The sequence below is a fragment of the Dreissena polymorpha genome, chromosome 7 (assembly GCF_020536995.1).
Source record: "Dreissena polymorpha isolate Duluth1 chromosome 7, UMN_Dpol_1.0, whole genome shotgun sequence".
Lineage (NCBI taxonomy): Eukaryota > Metazoa > Mollusca > Bivalvia > Myida > Dreissenidae > Dreissena > Dreissena polymorpha.
In genome coordinates this window covers 49459191-49484606 of record NC_068361.1, presented here as the reverse complement: position 1 = coordinate 49484606, position 25416 = coordinate 49459191, and the positions used below count along the sequence as shown (strand labels likewise).

Genomic DNA, 25416 nt, shown 5'->3' with positions numbered 1-25416 from the left:
GTAATTTTGAGCAAAAAAAATCACTGGTTGCAGTGCCTAAATCTGCAATATTTAGGTATTTGAAGTGTAGCTAATTAAATGCATTGGCTATCAACCTTGTCTCATCTCCACAATCACAAGATGTCTTAACTAAAATTTGCTTTATGGTGCTTTGAAGTACTTAGACATCAACACATACAGTATAATGCTCGAAATACAACTAAGATAACTTAGTCTTCTTAATGTAGTAATGATTTGATGCAATAAATTGGTTTTTGGACATAATTGAAAAATTATCTTATCACCAAACCTGATATAGATAGATCTATACCTTAGGGAGATTAAGGGTAATCAAGCTAACTATCAGTCCCTCCATAATTACTAATTCAAGGACTCAGATTTTCTTTACCCCATACAAATGTTTTCTGTTTTGAGTATTTGTTTGATATTATTATTTCTTCTGTTTTAGAGTATGTCAACCATAACTTAGCAACCTACTTGCCCTCTTCCTCGAAGCTAAGGCCATGTAAGCTGATTACCAGAACTAAGATACTCATGACAGTTTCTGACAACTCCCATACTTGAATAGGTGGTTTGGAAGAACGTGGGTAGAAATAATTTCCTTAAAAAATCTCTGCTCTACGCAGCAGAGATTGACTTTAAACTAACCTTGCCTGTGTTACATTCAGTTAGGAATTGATTATTCAGCTAAAGCAGCATATCAAGGGCCAGAGGCCCAGTTTCATTTTTATGCCACAAGTTAAAAAAATATTTTGACCTGATTTCATTTTTTATGCACAGCCCTTTGAAACTATATTTTCCTTTTTTGTCGCCTTGTTTTACTTTTCAATGTTTTTGTACATATTGACTATTGGTGACCTTATTATATAGCGTTTCATACTGTATTAATTGGTGTTAGCTTGGAATTTATGCTGAATAGATGCTTGCATATAAGTTTGTTATTAGCAAAAGGTCATGTGTCACACTAATGCATATTTGTAGTTTACAAGGGAAATTGGTCAAGGTTGGCAATTAAATGTACCTTAAGTATGACAACAACATATTATTTTCTTGTGCTTTTCAAACTGGCAACCATAAGACTATTGAACTGGTTTGTTTGTTACCAAAGTGTGTTATATTGTGTATTGTAAATTTGTAATGTAAATGTGGGGCATGCTCTATCTTTATTGCTGGTTTTATTAAGATGGGGGGGGGGTAAAACAAATTTAACCATATTTAAAGTGGAGCATGATTAAAACAGGATGATAAGTCATAATAGATGAATAACTCCGATTTGGCTGAACAAACAGTTGTATATGGCAACATTCAAAAGTACATGTATATATTTATGATTAACATCATAAGAAATAAGGAAAACATAACCCATATTGTCTCCAAAAAGAAATTTCACAAAATCTAATAAAAATGTGTGCAGGCCTCAGGCCTAAATTTTGCATTTCTGTCATGCTTCAATAGTGTTACTGATTAGTAAGTCAAGGAGATGTCACATATAGTCAGTAAAAATGTGTTCACTCAACAGTTGTACTAAAATTCTACTGCACACAAATATTGGTGTGACATTCACATTCATAATAGGCCACTAAGCAACCGTAGGCTACTTAGCAACTGAGCCAAGGGTTACCATTTACCAGGCAGAAGTATTCAGTCATTCTGTGGGGAGAATATGGAAAACATGAATTTTGTTGCAAATAATTGAATCATAACATACAAGGCAAAGATGCGTTTCATTGAGAAATCTGTTTTCAAGCTCTTTTGAAACATGGAATACCAGTATTTCATTGCCCTGTGATTGTTTTAAATAAAAAAAACAAAACAAAAAAACTATAAGGATATCCTTAAATGCAGACCACAAGCTTGGCCATGATTATTCAGTCTTGATAGTTGAACAATGAGTTGTAGTGTTGCGCCACTATCAGTTATCAATGCATGTCTGGGTGTAGTATCAGTTGTGTATTGCTTAATATGATGACTTTAACACAATGAGGACTACACTTCCCATCTCCTTGTGCTATATTGTAAAGCACACATTACTGTGCCTGTGCTAAGTTTATATTGCTCTGACCATTCAAGTTTTTCCTAAAATATATGTTTATAAACCGGCATCTAAATTTATTCAAATTATTGGTGCATTTTGATTGTTCTTTGGATAAAAACTAGTTTTAACAAATTATATTTTATCCTGCAAATTTTATTTTTAAATAATTATCTGTACTAACTGCTTTTTAATCGAAAAATGCATAGAGTTGTATCAGGGATCATCCTAGAGGGCGACGTAGGCAGCGATTTTCCTTGTCCAGTTGGGAAAAGTATCTGTACCGGTCCAATTGGGAAAAAGTTGAGTTGTGAAAACCTCAAAATTGGAAAAAATCGAGCCGTGAAATCCTTAAATACATCATACAGTTCATACTTAATTGAACATTCCCATTTAAATAATCATTTGCAGGCATGCCTTAATGACCATTAAGTAATAAAGTTGATATAAATAACAAAATATTATAAAGAACACACAAAATCAATTACTTCTTGTTTTAATCTCTTGCAAAGCAATGTCTGTCTTTCATTTTTTTGAAAATTTCAACAATCTTTGATGTTTGATGATCTATCAGTTGCTGGCATCCCTCTCTGCACAGCATCATTAGTGCTGTCAATGTGTCCTGTGATAGACGGTTCCAATTGGTCGTGCAAACATATTTGATTAGACTGAACACCCTTTCCACAGAGGCAAGGTTACAAACCGACGTAAAACAGTTCGCTGGCTGCCTGACAAAAGAACCGGAAACAGTAACGACTCTATTGATTGCACACGCTGAATAATAAAACCTGCAATTAATCGAGCGCGTGGTTACACACAACTATACGATTTTCTTTGTTCGCTCGCCGAAAGTTGGGTTTTGTTACGAAACTTTCGATCGTTTTGAGAAAAAATTCGGACGCTCGATTGGGAAAGTACCGTTTACCGGTACTTTATATAGAAGGAGGAAAATGGCTACGTAGGTGACATGGTGGCCCTACAATGCTTAATATCGCCTTCTGATTACATCAAAGCGAAAACAAAATTGCCGACATTTTCCAATATTTTCTCCTTTGATAATCTGCTGCGCGTGTGCGCAATGCCGTCACTTTTACTACCATTGTGTACTGTGTGCAATTTTCAGTTATCTGATCTACTGATAGCGACAGGATTTGCTACGCATCACTGACCGCTGATACAAGTCGCCTTGGTATATTCCAGTTGAGGCATTGTGTACACGCCGGTCTTATCGACAATAGACATAGTGTATTTACGTAAACATCTATGTTTAGAATGCCAGTCGAGGCTCCCGACCTCGTTTACAGTTTTTCAATTGGCTCTTGTTATTTGTCAAGGCTGCCAGGAACCAATACAGCCAATGTTCACATGTTGGTCATTTATTGTTATGCTTGACGTTTTGTACAACTTAAAACAGTCCGAATCTCACTGCTAAATTTCAGTCAAAATATATTTGAGTACTGAGCTTAAAAAATATCACAAACAGAGAAACAGACTTACAAATTAAAAGTTTAATCCAAAAACGCAGTAAAAAGCACGTGGGAACATTCCATTAAAAGTCAATGACGTCATTCAAACATTAGAATTATCAGCACGCGACACTCAGGAGATTTTTAAGAGTACGGTTACTCTCTGTCGTTAGTCTTATTTGCAAATTGAGATTGAGACTGGTGCATAATGCGGAATTAATTGGGATGACTTGTCAATTTAAATTCAGTTAAAAATGTGCATATGCAATAAAATTGAAAAGAAATAACCAACTGCTTTACAGTGACTTATTGTGCGCAAAGGGGATCAAATATAGCATTTAGAAAATATAGCATTTGCATTGTTATTGTTATGCGTTTATTATATCGCCATGAGACATTGCCTGGTCTTTTATTTATTGATTTCTGTTTGGTAAGCGGCTGGCACTGACATGAGCAGTAACTGATGAAACTTCTTCACTACTGTCCAAAAACCGTACAATCTATGAATGTTGCTAATGTCCGCCATCATGCAATTTTAAACTATCTTTTAGCGAAGTAAAAGCACTGCAATAATATATTTTAAAGCAATATGTCAACCAAATAATATATTGATTGTGTATTTGCTAGGTTACAGGTTACTGGCTTTCATTTTCTGCAGTCAAACGATATTCATATTTTACTTAATGTGCAAAAGACGTATGTCGACATGTTTTCGGAAGTCGTTTTCGGATACGTATGAGTCGATTTTAATTTATAGTGATGTTCTTTATAACATTTTTATAGAATTACGAATAAACATACAGTGTTACTGATGGTCTGGTTGACAATATTTCGCAATGTACTAACCAGTAATTGCACCTAGAAAGACTACAAAAAGAACAATATGCTAGGGCTCTGCCGTATATTCCCTTTATCCTACATCGTCAGACTCTCTGCTTAAGTAGTAATTACATATGAATGAAATGTGTATTTTGGCCAAATAAAACACATGTTTTACAGTAGCTTAAGAAACTTCAGCATACAGTTTATATAGTTTTGACATACCTGTACGCTGAAGCCAACCCCATATCGAAAGTCGACCAGAGTCGTAACATATTTATGTCACGCTATAAATCAAAGAAAGCTCATTTTCTTGAATACATTTCTACGTATATTGGTGAATGAATATAAATTACTGAATCGGGGAATATTTTAAGGTTCAAATGTTTCAAATGCATCTTACAATAGATGAAAATAACTCTCATCAGTCTGAAATTCACAATTTTGACACCATTGTCGCTTTGTCACGTGACGAGTTTTCATTTGGATACTTTCCGATCGACCTTGGCATTTTTTGCTGAAATTGTAAACATTACTTTCGTTTTATGAAATCTATTATTTGTGATTAACAACTTACGTCTGGTAGATTATAAGACTGATTTCAGTGTGAATCAGGTAGTTTTAAATAATATTTACCTTGAGTTTGTATTTACGCTACAATTTCTTTACAAAACACGCCAGAATAATCTAAAATACCGGGAAATGTCATTCTGAATTTGAAAACACTAGAGCACATGGTATGTTACTAAAAATAGAAATAACGTCATATGACCGTGAAATCTTGGGAGATTTGCAGTTCAAGAAAGTATGTCACATTGCTGTTTTTCTCGATATGTAAGAGCAGAATAGATAAACTTTAAATGTTTAAGATAGTATTTTGTGAAAGAACATATCAGTTAAATGAGAAAAATGTCAATCTTTCCGATCAAGTGGTTGATTTAGGCCAATAACTGCATTTAAAAGCTGTTTTGGACCGGTCTTTGTTAACTGTCAACTTTTCGGGAATTTCTGGTTGACTTTCCTAATGGGGTTGGTCCATAACTATAAAGTCGAGCCTGTCAAAAATCATAAAAAGCGACATTTAAAGTTATGGTAGCCAGAACTAGTTTTACAGTTCTTAGGAGAGCAATATCTCTATAACATCATGGCAATTGAAAATAAAATGTTTAGTTAGTGTTTCAGCATATTTTATTTTAGATACAGGTATGTTTATTAATTGTGAAACTTTAATATAAAAGTCCCTTTACGCGTTTGATCAAAGGTCGGCTCACTTCTCCCTAATAAAATTGGAAGGAGAAATCACTTTTCCCTAAAATTTTGGGCTAGGATGATCCTTGTGTATGTCTAGATATTGTTATAAAGGATCTTGTGGATAAATACATGTCCTTCCAGGGGTTTTCCTAGCCATTTTGGGGAAAAGTCTGGTCGAATTGGGATTTTTTAAATCGTTAATTGACAAAATGGACCGAATTAGGATTTTTTTTATCAACAAATATTGACACATCAGGCCTTTTCCTGGGCATGTTAGGGGAAAATGAAAATAAAATTCTTTCGGTTTGGGATCGGTTCCATATAATGGCCTTTTTTAATAGCAGAAAAGCTCCTGCCTTCTGTTCCTTATAACTGAGATCAAGACCAACATCCTTAGCCTGACCCTATTCTCCTTCTTTTACTGGTACAATCTTCTTGTTTCATTTATTTTTTGCTGTTGAGTTGTAATGTAAGACTTTGTTCTGCTATTTGGTATAAAATACATTGCAAAGAAGAATTAAGTACTGGCAACTTAAAAAACAGTTAAGTATCCATATCATTGTTGTGAAATGAGACAAAGAACGGCAATAAAATATATTATTCAAAATTTGGTAAGGATCACTTTTTATAGTATGTGTAATTTGAAGATCACCCCTAGCTAAATTCAGCCAGCGTCACGCATCAATGATAAATCAATACATAAAAATAAAATCAAAAACGCACATTCTAATATCAAAACCTGCAAAATAACAATTTAAAAGGAACGTTATCCAAAATTGAAGATAATGTGAAAATAAAAAGTGATCCTTAGTAAATTTTGAGTAGTGTATAAAAACTGGCAAAACTTAGATGGGACATGTTTATTTACTTATTTGTGTTCAGAAACATAACTTAAAACCCCCCACTTTTTTACCAACTTTTATTCCATAATTTTAATTTTGGCTCAGTGTGAACTGAAACTGAAAGTAATATTTGAAGACACAAACAAAACTTTAAAGTATGGCTTTAATTTTCCTGTCTGACTCAAATTGGCCTGTAAACAGCAGTTTGGAGTTCTGATGTGTAATTATTTAGCCTGAGTTCTATGGCGTACCATTTGGGTCAAAAGTCAACAAGACCTACTAGGCAAAAAGAGAAATGTACTTCGACGTACAATATGTACTTTGAAGTACAAACATGAAATACACTTCGAAGTATATATTTGCACATCAAAGAACAATTTGTAATTTAACGTGCCATAGAGTTCTGATGTGTAATTGTTTAGCCTTGAGGGTCCATTGTGGTTTAAATGCCAGTCCCAAATATTAAAAAAAGAGTTTTTTTTATTGGCCAATTAAGTAAGATAATACAAATGATACATGTTTCCATTTCTACATGCTCAGACATATTTTTGATTTACAGTTGAATGATCTTATGGTGAGGATGATTGTTAAAAAAGGAATCTTGGCCGTGATGAGTTTTGGCAGAATTATGGCCCTTTGTCTGTTTTTCCTCTTAAGAAAATATAGTCCACTGAAGATTGTGTATTGAAGTCTGCTATAACTACTTTTTGGATCTCGCTTTAAAGCAAGTATGCACGATTTTGTCAAATATTTATGAATTGATATAAAATATGTAAAAACTTATTATACATATATTTTAATATAAATTAAAATAAAAGTTAAGAAGAACGTGTCAAAAAATGCGAAATAAGCCAGATATTTAATTCTGAAATCGAAAATGTCTATTCAGTCAAAATCGCCAGCATGTATATCATGCATGTATGATGTAAATCTAAATTTAGTTTTACGGATCATTTCAATTTTCTGAAACAATATCTATTCATACGACACACAAACACTTACTCCGATCCTAATAAAAAGACGAATGCTTCGGTTATTGTAGGAAAATATGTACGAAATATCTTCGTCACAATTTGCTCGGGGCGCTAATTTGTCTTTGCTGCATTTTATGACATTCGTCTTTAATGTATAATTTTTCTTGCCTATTTTGTGTTATTGAAACATATTTTTATCAATATATTACAATTTTATTTTAACACATATAAAAATCGTGCATACTCACTTTAACCTTTAAGTTGAATGACCTTAATATGAAGATGATCGTTTAGAAATGAACTTAAGCCTTTTGTCTGTTTTCCACTATAATCTACATGTATATAGTCATATGATGATTGTGCTGTCAACTCCTACTGGGTTACCGGTATAGTAATTTTTTTTTATGTCCCCGGATCGAAAGATCGGGGGTATATTGTTTTGGCCTGTCTGTTATTGTATGTGTCTGTGTATGTGTGTGTTCCAAAACTTTAACCAAAACTTAAACCTTGGTCATAACTTTTGCAATATTGAAGATAGCAAGCAACTTGATATTTGGCATGCATGTGTATCTCATGGAGCTGCACATTTTGAGTGGTGAAAGGTCAAGGTCATGGTCATCCTTCAAGATCAAAGGTCAAATATATGGCTTCAAAGCGGCGCAATAGGGCGCATTGTGTTTCTGACAAACACCTCTTGATTTTTTTAGCTCACCTGAGCACAACGTGCTCATGGTGAGCTATTGTGATCGCCTTTTGTCCGTCGTGCGTGCGTGCGTCGTCAACATTTGCCTTGTGAACACTCTAGAGGCCACATTTATTGTCCAAATTTCATGAAACTTGGTCAGAAAATTTGTCCCAATGATACCTCGACCGAGTTCGAAACTGGGTCATGCTGGGTCAAAAACTATGTCACTAGGTCAAAAAAAAGAAATACCTTGTGAACACTGTAGAAGTCAAATTTGATGCCCAATCTTCATGTAACTTTGTCAAAATGTTTGTCTTAATGATATGTTGGTTGAGTTCAAAAATGGTTTCGGTCCATTGAAAAACATGGCCACCAGGGGGCGGGGCAGTATTCCTTATATGGCTAAACAGGGCCCTCAATCTATCAAATCTTCCGACGAATTTCGGCTGCAGTCCCCCACCTGAAAAGTATACTTTTTTCCCCTTTTGGGGGGAAAAATTCCCCTGGCCACCAGGGGGCGGGGCAGTTTTCTCTATATGTATATAGTGAAAACATTTGAACACTCAAGAAGACACATTTTTGGTCCAATCTTCATGAAATTTGATCAGAACATTTGTTTTCTTGATAGGACGGTTGAGTTTGAAAATGGTTCAGATCGGTAAAAAAACATGGCTGCCAGGGGGGGGTCTTTTTCCTTATATTTATATAGTAAAAAAGCTTGTGAACACTCTAGAAGTCACATTTTTTGCCTAATCATGAAATTTGTTCAAAACATTGGTTATGTGGATACCTTGGACGAGTTTGAAAATAGTCGTGAACATTTGAAAAACATGGCCATAATAACAAAGGATTATTATGTTGATGATTGGTTGGGGATGAAGTGCAACAAACGTATTTTTGCCATCTGAAAACCCATATTAAATAATCTCAAAATTTAAGTAGTAATATTGATTTCACAGAAAATTACTTAGGGGAGAAACAACTGTATATAACAGTTTAGAGTCAGGCCCCAAATTCCTGTGCTGGCCACTTTTCACACATTTTGTTGCATGTAATTTAGTGACCGCAGACCACTGAAATAACCATTAGCCACAGCAGGTACCTCATTATCTCTGACAGTTGCTTGATGCCTAACCCCTTGTTTACAGCCCTTTGCAGTGAACAGAATGGAATAGCAATTGCTATACAGTGGTATCAATATAGAGATAAACACATAAATACATCTGTCTGGCATTTATTTTCGTATAAAAATCAGCATGCTGACTGCATAAAAAGAACATATTACAACATTGAAGCAAGCTCTTGAAATAGCAAAATTATGTACTTATATATTTCCAAGAAAGGTTTATACAATATACATAAATTTAATGGGCGTGATATTTCATATTTCTTAGCTTTAAGTACAGTGATGCCTGATTGAACTTACTCAATATGGCTATTATTTAACTTATAACTATCACAAAGTCCCAGTGTATATTATGAATATCAAGAAGAAAAAGTAAAGATATGTACGTAAAAAAATCCTTTACAGCTTAGGCAACAACTGTTGTCAAAATTCAATTATATTGATCAATAAAAAATAGATTGAAATATTCTCCAACTTTACTGTTGAACATTTATTGACAAAAAACTATCGTGTCTACATGTACACGTATCATATCACAGATATACTTTGTTCAAGAATTAAAGAGATAGAGAAAATGTACTAAAACCAACTATTTGCGATACTTATGATATTAAATGCAGCTTGTATTTGAGAATAAATTTCACAATTAAAATGCATTTTAGTTTTGCATTGGTTGTAAATAAAGAGTAGAAGCGTAGAGGAATTGTTTACAAACAACACTTACAAATGTGAATAATTAACAAAAATTAACTCTTAAATGAAGTATGAAATTTCATTTTAAATCATAAATACAGATAGATATACAAAAGTCATGTAGGCCTACATGGATGATATGTGAAATACAGTATTATGTGAAAGTCAGAAATACCATTATTCTAATTAATTTTATATACAGATGTACGTCATGTATGATATGTGAAATGCAGTATTACTTGAAAATCAGAGTATCAAATAACTTTGAATGGAAAAACAGTGAAAATGTATTCTAATAATAGAGCACACTAAGTCTGCAGTGCCTTCCCCAGGAATTTGTTCAGGCGCCCCGGGGCCGATTGGGGGTGGGTTGGGGAGGGGTGTCCCCTCCCGACGTTGATTTTTTTTTTTAATTTAACGTGTCAATTCACGTTCTGTGGTGCGTTATAACTCAAAGAAAAACAGCGTTAAAAGACGTCATTTGGTGCGCTATGACTCTTCAAAAAAATCCACCAGTCATTAAAAAATATTTTTTTTTATATTGTTTAATTGTTTTAAAACTTTTCCGCACAGATAGTAAAATCCCGACTCGAACGATTCCCCAATACATCCGTTTCAACCCGACTCTATTACTGTATACTTACTATTTTTCAAGTTTCTATTTATTATCCGATAATCGCGTTTATTCCGTTTTTATCAATCTCTTTCTGGTAAATATTTACGATAAAAGCTTTCAGTTATTTATTTAACACAAACCTTGCCATTTTTTAAGTGACTATTTATAGATTTGATGAAATATTGCCTCTGAATATGCGTCAATCCCTAGACCTGTTGTGTGCTTGTTAAAACGCTCAACACACGCCATTTGTATGCAAAAGACGCGACGTTGTACATGCTGCATAATTTTCGCGCTCTTTTTAATTAAGAAAAAGATTCGACACAAAATAAATTTGCACTGCTAATTTGAAGCAAAAATATTTAACGTTGCGGTAACATTTACATTCGGAAGTGTGTTTCGGATTAAAAACGCGTTAACATCGACTTACGCGAATGGGTTTCGGATTACAAATTTAATTATTCCCATTTGAGATTTCAACAACCGTTGCGTTATAAATTCAAGGATAAATTGTTTAAACGCTTTACGAGTCGAATAAATGTTTTGACGGAATTATGCATGAAATTCACATTGTCCACGAGGATCACGGCCGGTTGCCATCATCAGTCTTCTAACTATCGATTATCGGACGAAACATTTACATGTGTGCGTAGTTAATTCAACGAAAATTTGTTACAGCGCATAACGTGTCGAATAAATGTCAGAAAAACGAGGTGAATCAGTTCTATAAATGGACATGTTGAAATATACATGTACTGGAATTAAATAAATTGTTATCACATAATTGTAACCGGGAGTCATTTGCACAACTTACTCGCTATAATAATTAATTGTTTACCACTTGCAATTAATTTCTCGTATTAATTATGAGTCATAGGTAACACTTGTTTACAGTAAAAAGGTGTGATGATGATGCCCGAAACCGTCTTTAATGTTCTGTACTGTACTAATTACCGATTTTATATTACTCAAATGGTACAACTTCTTGCTAATCAAGCTGCGATAAACTCTTACTTCATGCCCGACGTAAATCAAAAATAATGGTCGATAGTTAACCCCGCCCTCATAAGCATTCGCGTAACCGATTGGACGATGAACTTCACAGTTTGACGACTGGAAAGTTACCAGATACATCCTTGTCAGCATTTAAATGACCGTGTAATATGGCTAGAATAATCGATCCACGCGGCATGCTATTCTCTTATCAGTGGATTATCCATTACCCCATGTGGTGTTTATGGCGATTACATGTGAAAGTAGGTACCGAGTGCTCTTTTAAAACAGGGAATATTGATACAACTGATGGGGAAACCTTGATTTGTTTGGACAATCTCCACTTTCTTTACTGAAGAATACACTGATCGGAAAATTTCAAGCGCCCCGGGGACTCTGATTTCGAAATTCAAGCGCCCCGGCAAGGGGGCGCTTAAATGGCCTGGGGAAGACCCTGGTCTGTACTACTGCCTGTCTGCTCAGCACTCGTCCTCTTTTGAAGATTTTACACTAAATAATCAAACGATAAAGCACAAGTTAAGAATGTACGCCCGTCTGTATGAAGTACTTTAATTATTTTGAACTCCACCTTCCCAGAATAGTTTAGTTCCTTTGGGTCTCAGGTGAGCGCCTTAGGGCCCATGGCCCTCTTGTTTTAAGAATGGCCCTGTTATTGATATTGTTCTGTAAATGTTCCAGCAGTCTTAAATTCTAAATGTATACTTTCAGGATGGTTCTGCCTGCAATGGAATGGAGGGCGATGAAACAACCAAGGAAGATTCTACAGAAGAGAAGCTAGAATGTCAGATGAAGTCCATATGTGCGAAGACTAATGCACTCAAAGACTATGCAAGCATAGGTTGCACAGAGACCATAACAGATGGTAAAGGTGGTACTGAATGTCATGAAAATGGAAATATAGAAGCTGATAGTGTTATTGCCAACAAATCGACCAGTCCTGAAAAAATTGCTGCCAATGACCTCTTGAATTTTGTTCTTACGAAGTCTGGACAGCATTTAAATGACAAAACTGAGAATAATATAGATTGCAGTAAAAGTAAACAAGATGCTCCAATTGCCAATGGTGATATTGTTAAAAATGGTGATGTTGACGATCTTGTTACAAGTCAAGTTTTAGAAGACACGTCAGAGGTTGCTTCTAAGAACTCAGACTCATGTTTGTTGAATGGAGTTCCTGAAACCGGTAACAAACTTGATGAAAATGAAATGGTTAATAGTGGAAAGGAAATAGCTCTCTTTAATGGTGAAGTTGCAGATAAAAATGGCTTAGATGGTGTTGAAACCGCTGTCAAAGAACCGGATAAAGGACATGAAGCAACAGAAGATAAAAGTGAACCTAATAAAGAACAGGAATCAACACACGCTTATAGTGACATTTCTCAGTTAGACACCAAAATGGAGCTGGATGAGTCACAAGAATTAAGGGAAGAATCCATTGGGGAATTGTCACAAGTATCCATTGGGGAAATGTCACAAGAATCTATGGGGGAATTGAGGGTGTCTACCTCTGATGACACTGGGCTCACCGACTCCAAAAACATGTCGGTTGATGAAACAGGATCTGAAACTGTTGTAGAATCATCCGATACAAATGTGGCAGCAAAACATTTAACTGAAACTAGTGATCCAGCGGAACTTGAAATTTTTAGGGGTGTTGAAGACAATAAAATTGAAAAAGAAGTGGTCGATGAGCTAACTGTTACATGTTCGGGACCACCATCTTTAACAAAGGAGGTGAATAGTGATAATTCTGTTGTTAGTGAACTAAGAAATACTGAAGAACAAAGTGATGTTTCGGTACTAAATATTACTGGACCTATTCCTAATGGCAGTGTTGAAATAATTGGTGTGATAGAAGACAATAAGCACGTAAGTGATAAATTAAAAACCATTGAAAGGCTTGAAAAAGATTTGGACGTGGCAGATGAACAAACAGGTAAAGTTATTAAAGATGAACAAAACTTGGTTGCAGCATCTGAAAAGGATGGTGAAGAATTAGAACACAATGAACATAAAGATTTACCAAATAATGAGAAAGAATTAGTTACAGGGAAAGTTGAGAAAGAAAATCAGTTAGTTAATAATAAGGACGATATGAAATTATTACAAGACGAAATGGTGAAAGAGCAAAGGAAAGACGATAAAGATGTGATAGAACAAGATGAAATAATTCAAGTCAATCAAGTGCCTGATGGTGTAGTTGCACCAGTAAGATCTCCTGGTAAGTTGTTAGAGAAAAGTCAGAAATTGGATCAGCTATTATCTAAAATAACTAACAAAGCTGAGTTGGATAGTCAAAAGCCAAAACCTGCAGCACCAAAACAAGGGAAAGCAAGAAAATCTTGTGTGTCTGGTAACAATATGTCTGTGATGCCAGATTTAAAACCCAAACCAACTGCTCAATCTCTCACCTCTTTGACATTTAATGTGAAAGAATTAGAAAAACAAGGTGTCTTAGATATTCCAAAAGCATCTAAAAGAAAGGCCTTTGATCCAGTTAAAATTCCGTCCCCTGAACAACTAATAAAACCAAACCAATCCCCAGTTCACTCACCGAAATCAAAATCCCCTGGCAAATCTAAGAATCCCTTAAAAAGAAAAATAAAGCGAAAAAAAGGAAGGAAAATGGGTGCTTATAAACTTCCTGGGGAACTAAAAATGATGAAGAAAGGAAGAAAAAAGGAATCTGAAGAAAGACAGGTAGAGAATGAAATAGAAAATGCTTCTAAATCTTCAACTGGTGGTATCGATTCTGAAAGAAGCACAAATGGTACCCATAGTGATTTGCTTCAAAACAAATCCAATGTCTCAAATGATAAAACACAAAGTGGCTTTATGCAGACGCAGACGCAATCAGCTGTGATATCATACACCACTTCTCCTGATGTTACAACACCAGGCAGTGGTGGTGTCCTTGCCTCACAACAGATCAACGCGCTAGACATGCTAACCAAGAATTACAAACGATCATTTAGCGCCGCTCAATCGTCCTCAAAGAAAGCAAGGAAAACTGTGCGCCAAGGGATTGATCCAAACACGCATCGCACGCTAGACTCTTTCCTGAAGGCTGGCAGTCACACGCAGATCGTCTCTAGTGGGCGAAAGGTGAGGCAGGTATAGGAACCCTTGTGATCATGACTCTCATCCATTCATGCAGTCACATTTCATTAAAAAGAACGGCACTCTGGGAAAACGGGTTTAAATGCATGTGCAAAAAATGGTTTATATGCACGTGCAAAAGATGTTTTAAATGCCAGGGGTTTTTATCTGATTTTGGGGAAAGGGCCTGGCCTTTTTTTAGGGGAAAAAAATCGCGCGAAACGCCAGATTTTGGGGGAAAAAATCACACGAAACGCCGGATTTTGGGGAAAATAAGGAAAGTCTTAATAATCAATTAAGCATATTTTTTCTGTTTTTAAAACAAATTCAAGGAAACAGAAAATTTAATTATGCAATATTTTTTCTTTTTTTCTACACTGGATCAGGTTAACTTATATATTTAAAGGTTTAAAAAAAAAAAAAAAAAAAAAAAAATTTTTTTTTTTTTTTTTTTGGAGGGGAAAATGAAATCTAGGGGAAAATTTACCAGCTGAGGGGAACAAAAAATCGGAGGGGAAAGGGCAGATGATCGGCGGGTCACAAAGAAGGAAAAAAAAACCTGAATGCAGGTGCGCAAAATGGTTTAAATGCATGTGCACAAAATGGTTTAAATGCATGTGCACAAAATGGTTTAAATTCATGTGTAAAAATGGTTTGAATGCACAGGCTAATCAAGGACAACACTTTCCGCTTTTATTGAATTATTTTTTTTAAGGAAATTTATTCTTTTAAAAAATCCAGTTAAGTTGGAGAGTGGCGTTTCCAATAAGCCTTTGTAGACTGCACAGGTTTTTTTGGGACAACACTTCTTGCACATGTATTAAACCGGGTTTTCCCAAAGCAAGGCTTATATTAAATTTGCTTTACAACATTTGTAAAGCATACTGTATTACAATATGAAAGTATGGAGCCTTAGCTCAGGGGTAGGCCAAGAGGGAGACTGCGAGAATTTCTCTGAAAGTTGGCAAATGTGGCTTTATATCATGAGCTAGGAGAAATCCATTTTCGCCCTAATTTTCAAGTCAAAACAACCTTCTATTTAAATCCCATCAAACACAATTTATTTCTTCACACCTGTTAAGAATTCAATATCCAGTGAACTGTCCGATAGTTCTTGATAGTTCTTGATAGTTCGTGCATGCATCCAGTAATGTGGAATTTATTAATGCCATTTGAAACTGCCACCTGTTGATGTGTTACAAGCTTACAGCTGTAACTCTTTAGAAACTTGCCCAGACTTGGCATTCACATCAAAGGCCTTTGATATTGACTGATACCATTGACAGGTGTGGATAAAGGCTTGCAGATTTTTCTGCTCCCCGACATTTTGTAGGGAGCATAATAAATTAAAGTTGCCAGTTAGTCCTTCCTTCCTTACTTCCGTCACACTTTTGTTACAGTTTCTCACAGTGCCTTCAATATTTTACCGATCTCTTACATATTTGGCATGTAGGTACCTTGCATGGACCTTTACCTTTTGATGAGGTTTTAGGTCACTGGGTTCAAGGTCACCGAGGCTAACAATAGATTTTCTTCTGTCACACTTTTGTTACAGTTTCTCATTGCGCCTTCAATATTTTAACGATCTCATACTTATTTGGCATGAAGGTACCTTGCATGGACCTGTACCTTTTGATGAGGTTTGCAGTCACTGGGGTCAAGGTCACCGAGGCTAATAATAGATTTTTTAAAGGTGGTTACACAATTAACACATATATTGACAACGCTCATCATCGGGGAGCATCCATCAGTTTCACTGATATTCTTGTTTAGGCATAGGTTTTAATGATGTCATTCCCTGACAGTGTTGTGATTGTTAAAGACTTGTTTATCTTACTAGTTTTATTGTTGTTTCAACTGGAAATATGACGTAAGGTAGTTAAAATGTTTGTTTTTAACCAGGTTTTTCGAAGGAAAAAAATGGTTATTAGATAAGCGAATGTCGGCAGGCGGGCTGGCGGGCGGGCGGAACAAGCTTGTCAGGGCCATAACTTTGTCGTTCATTGTGAGATTTTAAATCATTTGGCACATTTGTTCACCATCATTAGATGGTGTGTGGCGCGAAAGAATTACGTTGATATCTCCAAGGTCATACTTTGAGTTCAAAGGTCAAAAATGGCCACAAATGAGCTTGTCTGGGCCATAACAATGTCGTTCATTGTGAGATTTTAAAATCATTTGGCACATTTGTTCACCATCATTGGATGTTGTGTCACTCGAAAGAATAACGTCGATATCTCAAAGGTCAAGGTCGCCACGACTAAAAATAAATTGATTTTGAAACAAGAGGGCTAACTATGAACAATCAGTAACATTGCACATTTTGAGTTGTCTCCCTTTATCAGATTTTTTTTTCAAATTGAAATCAAGGTTGCCACAAGTAAAAATAGATTGATTTGAAACAAGGGGGGTAACAATGCACATTTTGAATTGTCTACCTTTATGATCAGACTTTAAAAAAAATTGAAAACCTGGTTTTGTGACAATTTTGTCCCTTGTTCAGATTTTAAATTAATTATTAATTTTTTATATCGAATTCCCCCCCACTCAAAAAGAATATTTATTTTGTTTGTGGGGTGGGTGGGTTGTGGATGTAAACAATATGCGCACTTTTATGCACACTTGAATGCTTAATGTAAGTTGTCTATTTAGTCGTTTTCTTTTTACTTGATTGTTAATTCAATGAACGATTGAATTAAATGAAAGAGCAGGATTCTTAATTTACATTTTGTATTTAGTGATTTAAAATGGTAAAATAATGCAACTTATTACAAGATATATAGATATTACCAAAAAACATAACTTTTTTATGCTCCCCCAAACTTTATTTTGGGGGGAGCATATAGTGGCCGCTTCGTCTGTCCGTCCGTGTTTCCGTGTGTCCGTCCGTGCACAACTTTTGTCCGGGCTATTTCTCAGAAACTATTCAATGAAACTTTATGGGAAGCTTCACTACCAAGAGGAGATGTGCATATTATCTGCCGGTTCTGGTCGGATGATTTTTCACAGAGTTATGGCCCTTTGAAATTTTCCATTGTACATATAGTGCAAGTCTTGTCCGGGCTATTTCTCAGCAACTAATGACTGGAATTCAACAAAACTTTATCGGAAGCTTCACTACCAAGAGGAGATGTGCATATTATCAGCCGGTTCTTGTCGGATGATGTTTTACAGAGTTATGGTCCTTTGAAATTTTCCATTGTACATATACATGTAGTGCAATTCTTGTCCGAGCTATTTCTCAGCAACTTATTATGGGAATTCAATGAAACTTTATGGGAAGCTTGACTACCAACAGGAGATGTGCATATTATCAGCCGGTTATGGTCGGATGATTTTTCACAGAGTTGTGGCGCTTTGAAATTTTCTATAAACTGTACATATAGTGCAATTCTTGTCCGGGCTATTTCTCCCCAACTACTGACTGGAATTCAATGAAGCTTTATGGGAAGCTTAACTACCTCTTGGAGATGCGCATGTTATTTGTGGGTTCTGGTTAGATGATTTTTAGCTTATCTATTTTTTGAAAAAAAATTATATTGTCATCACCTTGGCGTCGGCGTCTGCGTCTGCGTTGGCGTCCGGTTAAGTTTTGCGTTTAGGTCCACTTTTTTCAGAAAGTATCAATGCTATTGCATTCAAACTTGGTACACTTACTTTCTATCATGAGGGGACTGGGCAGGCAAAGTTAGATAACTCTGGCGTGCATTTTGACAGAATTATGTGCCCTTTTTATACTTAGAAAATTGAAAATTTGGTTAAGTTTTGTGTTAGGTCCACTTTATTCCTACAGTATCAAAGCTATTGCTTTCATACTTGCAACACTTATTAACACTTATTAACAATCATAAGGGGACTGTGCAGGCAAAGTTATGTAACTCTGACTGGCATTTGGACGGAATTATGGTCCCTTTATACTTAGAAAATTGAGAATTTGGTTAAGTTTTGTGTTTTGGTCCACTTTACCCCTAAAGTAACATAGATATTGCTTTCATACTTGGAACACTCGCAAACTATCATAAGGGGACAGTAAAAGGACAAGTTGCATAACTCTGGTTGTCATTTTTACGGAATTATGGCCCTTTTTTGACTTAGTAACTTTGAATATATGGTTAAATTTTGTGTTTCGATCCACTTTACTTCTAAAGTATCAAGGCTATTGCTTTTAAACTTCAAATACTTTCATGCTAACATGAGGTTAATGTACCTGGCCAGTTGAATTTTACCTTGACATTTGAATGACCTTGACTATCAAGGTAAAATTATTAAATTTTGCTAAAATCCCCCCCCCCCCCCCGAATCTCCCCCCACCCAATTTTTTTTTTAAAGATCATCTCACAAATGACCACCACACCCTCACACTATACCCCCCCACCCCCACAATTTTTTTTGAAACGGTTAAAAAACACAAATATTAATTTGTATTATTTTTTTTTATTTATTTTTTTGCATTTTTGTTCGCATTTTTGGAAGATAATGTAATAAATGACCACACCCTCACACTATACACCCCTCTTCACTCCACCCCTCCCTCCTTTGTGATTTAAATTGAGAGTCCCTTCACCTTTAAAAAGAAAAATAGATGAGCGGTCTGCACCCGCAAGGCGGTGCTCTTGTTTTAGAGAGTTATGGCCCTTTGAAAATTTTAAGTCTTATTATTTTGTTCAAAGTTATGCCCCTCAAGACATTCCCTTTTATCTGAATATATAGTGCAATATTGTGACAAAAAAAACCTTTGGGGAGCATCACCCGTGTCCGACGGTTTCTTGTTTATTTCTGCTTACTTCTCCTTAAATGCCAGTCAAGAGAGAAGTGACTTTTCCTTAAAATTTGACCCTAGGCCGACCCCTGTAGCTAATAGTACAACAGACTTGACAGACTCTGGGCTGTATGGCTGCAAATCTTTATCCATTCATCTGTTTTTAAGCTCCCCCAAATTTTTTTAGGGGGAGCATATAGTCGCCGCTTCGTCTGTCCGTCTGTTCGTGTGTCCGTCCGTGCACAATTTTTGTCCGGGCTATTTCTCAGCAACTAATGACCGGAATTCAATGAAACTTTATGGGAAGCTTCACTACCAAGAGGAGATGTGCATATTATCAGCGGGTTCTGGTCGGATGATTTTTCACAGAGTTATGGCCCTTTGAAATTTTCCATTGACTGTGTATAGTGCAATTCTTGTCCGGGCTATTTCTCAGCAACTTATGACCGGAATTCAATGAAACTTTATGGGAAGCTTCACTACCAAGAGGAGATGTGCATATTTTCAGCGGGTTCTGGTCGGATGATTTTTCAAAGAGTAATGGCCCTTTGAAATTTTGCATTAACTGTACATATAGTGCAAGTCTTGTCCGGACTATTTCTCAGCAACTAATGACAGGAATTCAATGAAACTTTATGGGAAGCTTCACTACCAAGAGGAGATGTGCATCTTATCAGGGGGTTCTGGTCGGATGATTTTTCACAGAGTTATGGCCCTTTGAAATTTTCCATTAACTTTACATATAGTGCAGTTCTTGTCCAGGCTATTTCTCAGAAACCTTTGACCGGAATTCAAGGAAACTTTATGGGAAGCTTCACTACCAAGAGGAGATGTGCATATTATCAGCGGGTTCTGGTTGGATGATTTTTCACAGAGTAATGGCCCTTTGAAATTTTGCATTAACTGTACATATAGTGCAAGTCTTGTCCGGACTATTTCCCAGCAACTAATGACCAGAATTGAATGAATGTTTATGGGAAGCTTCACTACCAAGAGGAGGTGTGCATCTTATCAGGGGGTTCTGGTCGGATGATTTTTCACAGAGTTATGGCGCTTTGAAATTTTCCATTAACTGTACATATAGCAGAGGCGTCAAAGTTCAGGATTATGCCTGAAATCAGGATTTTGGCCCTTAAGGACCAATTTTGATATTGATATAAATCAGAGAAATTTTTTCTGGAATTTTAAGATTATTGTCACAAAATGTCATCTTAAACACAAATAATTTTACTTTGACATAATGTTTACAAAGTTATATACAATTGTAAACAAAGTTACATTAATTATTTACAATAGTGAACAAAGTTACATGAATTATTAACCCTTCTTTGCTCTGGCCCAAAAACGATAGGCCTATTTTCAGGATTTTAGATTTTAACCAATTGACACCCCTGTATAGTGCAATTCTTGTCCGGGCTATTTCTCAGCAACTAATGACCGGAATTCAATGAAACTTTATGGGAAGCTTCACTACCAAGAGGAGATGTGCATATTATCAGCGGGTTCTGGTCGGATGATTTTTCACAGAGTTATGGCCCTTTGAAATTTTCCATTAACTGTACATATAGTGCAATTCTTGTCCAGGCTATTTCTCAGCAACTAATGACCGGAATTCAATGAAACTTTATGGGAAGCTTCACTACCAAGAGGAGATGTGCATATTATCAGCGGGTTCTGGTCGGATGATTTTTCACAGAGTTATGGCCCTTTGAAATTTTCCATTAACTGTACATATAGTGCATTTCTTGTCCAGGCTATTTCTCGGCAACTAATGAACGGAATTCAATGAAACATTATGGGAAGCTTCACTACCAAGAGGAGATGTGCATACATTTGTATTATCAGCGGGTTCTGGTCGGTTTGTTTTTAACCAGGTTTTTCGAAGGAAAAAAATGGTTATTAGATAAGCGAATGTCGGCAGGCGGGCTGGCGGGCGGGCGGAACAAGCTTGTCAGGGCCATAACTTTGTCGTTCATTGTGAGATTTTGAAATCATTTGGCACATTTGTTCACCATCATTAGATGGTGTGTGGCGCGAAAGAATTACGTTGATATCTCCAAGGTCATACTTTGAGTTCAAAGGTCAAAAATGGCCACAAATGAGCTTGTCTGGGCCATAACAATGTCGTTCATTGTGAGATTTTAAAATCATTTGGCACATTTGTTCACCATCATTGGATGTTGTGTCACGCGAAAGAATAACGTCGATATCTCAAAGGTCAAGGTCGCCACGACTAAAAATAAATTGATTTTGAAACAAGAGGGCTAACTACGAACAATCAGTAACATTGCACATTTTGAGTTGTCTCCCTTTATCAGATTTTTTTTTTCAAATTGAAATCAAGGTTGCCACAAGTAAAAATAGATTGATTTGAAACAAGGGGGGTAACAATGCACATTTTGAATTGTCTACCTTTATGATCAGACTTTAAAAAGAATTGAAAACCTGGTTTTGTGACAATTTTGTCCCTTGTTCAGATTTTAAATTAATTATTAATTTTTTATATCGAATTCCCCCCACTCAAAAAGAATATTTATTTTGTTTGTGGGGTGGGTGGGTTGTGGATGTAAACAATATACGCACTTTTATGCACACTTGAATGCTTAATGTAAGTTGTCTATTTAGTCGTTTTCTTTTTACTTGATTGCTAATTCAATGAACAATTGAATTAAATGAAAGAGCAGGATTCTTAATTTACATTTTGTATTTAGTGATTTAAAATGGTAAAATAATGCAACTTATTACAAGATAGATAAGATATTACCAAAAAACATAACTTTTTTATGCTCCCCCAAACTTTATTTTGGGGGGAGCATATAGTGGCCGCTTCGTCTGTCTGTCCGTGTTTCCGTGTGTCCGTCCGTGCACAACTTTTGTCCGGTCTATTTCTCAGAAACTATTCAATGAAACTTTATGGGAAGCTTCACTACCAAGAGGAGATGTGCATATTATCTGCCGGTTCTGGTCGGATGATTTTTCACAGAGTTATGGCCCTTTGAAATTTTCCATTGTACATATAGTGCAATTCTTGTCCAGGCTATTTCTCAGCAACTAATGACTGGAATGCAATGAAACTTTATGGGAAGCTTCACAACCAAGAGGAGATGTGCATATTATCAGCCGGTCCTCGTCGGATGATTTTTCATAGAGTTATGGCCCTTTGAAATTTTCCATTGTACATATAGTGCAAGTCTTGTCCGGGCTATTTCTCAGCAACTAATGACTGGAATTCAACAAAACTTTATCGGAAGCTTCACTACCAAGAGGAGATGTGCATATTATCAGCCGGTTCTTGTCGGATGATGTTTCACAGAGTTATGGTCCTTTGAAATTTTCCATTGTACATATACATGTAGTGCAATTCTTGTCCGAGCTATTTCTCAGCAACTTATTATGGGAATTCAATGAAACTTTATGGGAAGCTTGACTACCAACAGGAGATGTGCATATTATCAGCCGGTTATGGTCGGATGATTTTTCACAGAGTTGTGGCGCTTTGAAATTTTCTATAAACTGTACATATAGTGCAATTCTTGTCCGGGCTATTTCTCCCCAACTACTGACTGGAATTCAATGAAGCTTTATGGGAAGCTTAACTACCTCTTGGAGATGCGCATGTTATTTGTGGGTTCTGGTTAGATGATTTTTAGCTTATCTATTTTTTGAAAAAAAACTATGAGCTATTGTCATCACCTTGGCGTCTGCGTCTGCGTCGACGTCCGGTTAAGTTTTGCGTTTAGGTCCACTTTTCTCAGAAAGTATCAATGCTATTGCATTCAAACTTGGTACACTTACTTTCTTTCATGAGGGGACTGGGCAGGCAAAGTTAGATAACTCTGGCTTGCATTTTGACAGAATTATGTGCCCTTTTTATACTTAGAAAATTGAAAATTTGGTTAAGTTTTGTGTTTAGGTCCACTTTATTCCTACAGTATCAAAGCTATTGCTTTCATACTTGCAACACTTATTAACACTTATTAACTATCATAAGGGGACTGTGCAGGCAAAGTTATGTAACTCTGACTGGCATTTTGACGGAATTATGGGCCCTTTATACTTAGAAAATTGAGAATTTGGTTAAGTTTTGTGTTTTGGTTCACTTTACCCCTAAAGTATCATAGATATTGCTTTCATACTTGGAACACTCGCAAACTATCATAAGAGGACAGTAAAAGGACAAGTTGCATAACTCTGGTTGTCATTTTTACGGAATTATGGCCCTTTTTTGACTTAGTAACTTTGAATATATGGTTAAATTTTGTGTTTCGATCCACTTTACTTCAAAAGTATCAAGGCTATTGCTTTTAAACTTCAAATACTTTCATGCTAACATGAGGTTAATGTACCTGGCCAGTTGAATTTTACCTTGACATTTGAATGACCTTGACTATCAAGGTAAAATTATTAAATTTTGCTAAAATTCCCCCCCCCCGAATCTCCCCCCCCGCCCAATTTTTTTTTTTAAGATCATCTCACAAATGACCACCACACCCTCACACTATACCCCCCCCCCCCACCCCCCACATTTTTTTTGGAAACGGTTAAAAAACACAAATATTAATTTGTATAATTTTTTTTTATTTATTTTTTTGCATTTTTGTTCGCATTTTTGGAAGATAATGTAATAAATGACCATATCCTCACACTATACACCCCTCTTCACTCCACCCCTCCCTCCTTTGTGATTTAAATTGAGAGTCCCTTCACCTTTTAAAAGAAAAATAGATGAGCGGTCTGCACCCGCAAGGCGGTGCTCTTGTTTTAGAGAGTTATGGCCCTTTGAAAATTTTCGTTTTTGAAAAAAGTCGTATTATTTTGTTCAAAGTTATGCCCCTCAAGACGTTCCCTTTTATCTGAATATATAGTGCAATATTGTGACAAAAAAAACCTTTGGGGAGCATCACCCGTGTCCGACGGTTTCTTGTTTATTTCTGCTCACTTCTCCTTAAATGCCAGTCAAGAGAGAAGTGACTTTTCCTTAAAATTTGACCCTAGGCCGACCCCTGTAGCTAATAGTACAACAGATTTTACAGACTCTGGGCTGTATGGCTGCAAATCTTTATCCATTCAGCTGTTTTTAAGCTCCCCCAAATTTTTTTAGGGGGAGAATATAGTCGCCGCTTCGTCTGTCCGTCTGTTCGTGTGTCCGTCCGTGTGTCCGTCCGTGCACAATTTTTGTCCGGGCTATTTCTCAGCAACTAATGACCGGAATTCAATGAATCTTTATGGGAAGCTTCACTACCAAGAGGAGATGTGCATATTATCAGCGGGTTCTGGTCGGATGATTTTTCACAGAGTTATGGCCCTTTGAAATTTTCCATTGACTGTGTATAGTGCAGTTCTTGTCCGGGCTATTTCTCAGCAACTAATGACCGGAATTCAATGAAACTTTATGGGAAGCTTCACTACCAAGAGGAGATGTGCATATTATCAGCGGGTTCTGGTTGGATGATTTTTCACAGAGTAATGGCCCTTTGAAATTTTGCATTAACTGTACATATAGTGCAAGTCTTGTCCGGACTATTTCTCAGCAACTAATGACCGGAATTCAATGAAACTTTATGGGAAGCTTCACTACCAAGAGGAGATGTGCATCTTATCAGGGGGTTCTGGTCGGATGATTTTTCACAGAGTTATGGCCCTTTGAAATTTTCCATTAACTGTACATATAGCAGAGGCGTCAAAGTTCAGGATTATGCCTGAAATCAGGATTTTGGCCCTTAAGGACCAATTTTGATATTGATATAAATCAGAGGATTTTTTTATGGAATTTTAAGATTATTGTCACAAAATGTCATCTTAAACACAAATTATTTTACTTTGACATAATGTTTACAAAGTTATATACAATTGTAAACAAAGTTACATTAATTATTTACAATAGTTAACAAAGTTACATGAATTATTAACCCTTCTTTGCTCTGGCCCAAAAACGATAGGCCTATTTTCAGGATTTTAGATTTTAACCAATTGACACCCCTGTATAGTGCAATTCTTGTCCGGGCTATTTCTCAGCAACTAATGACCGGAATTCAATGAA

The 25416-nt window shown here is 36.1% G+C and overlaps 1 protein-coding gene across 4 annotated transcripts in view; it reads left to right on the top strand.

The window, feature by feature from the left end:
- The window catches only part of LOC127837471 (uncharacterized), a 72756-nt gene that overhangs the window by 4183 nt on the left and 43157 nt on the right, over nucleotides 1-25416 (top strand). Inside the window, exons 1-2 of one of the 4 annotated variants that reach the window (XM_052364604.1) lie at nucleotides 469-505; nucleotides 12227-14632. In XM_052364604.1, coding sequence (XP_052220564.1) covers nucleotides 12248-14632 — 2385 coding nt within the window. In that variant the 5' untranslated portion in view covers nucleotides 469-505; nucleotides 12227-12247. Of the gene's footprint in view, nucleotides 1-468; nucleotides 569-12226; nucleotides 14633-25416 lie in introns of those variants that run through there. The other 3 variants (XM_052364603.1, XM_052364602.1, XM_052364601.1) reach the window with 3 other exon arrangements.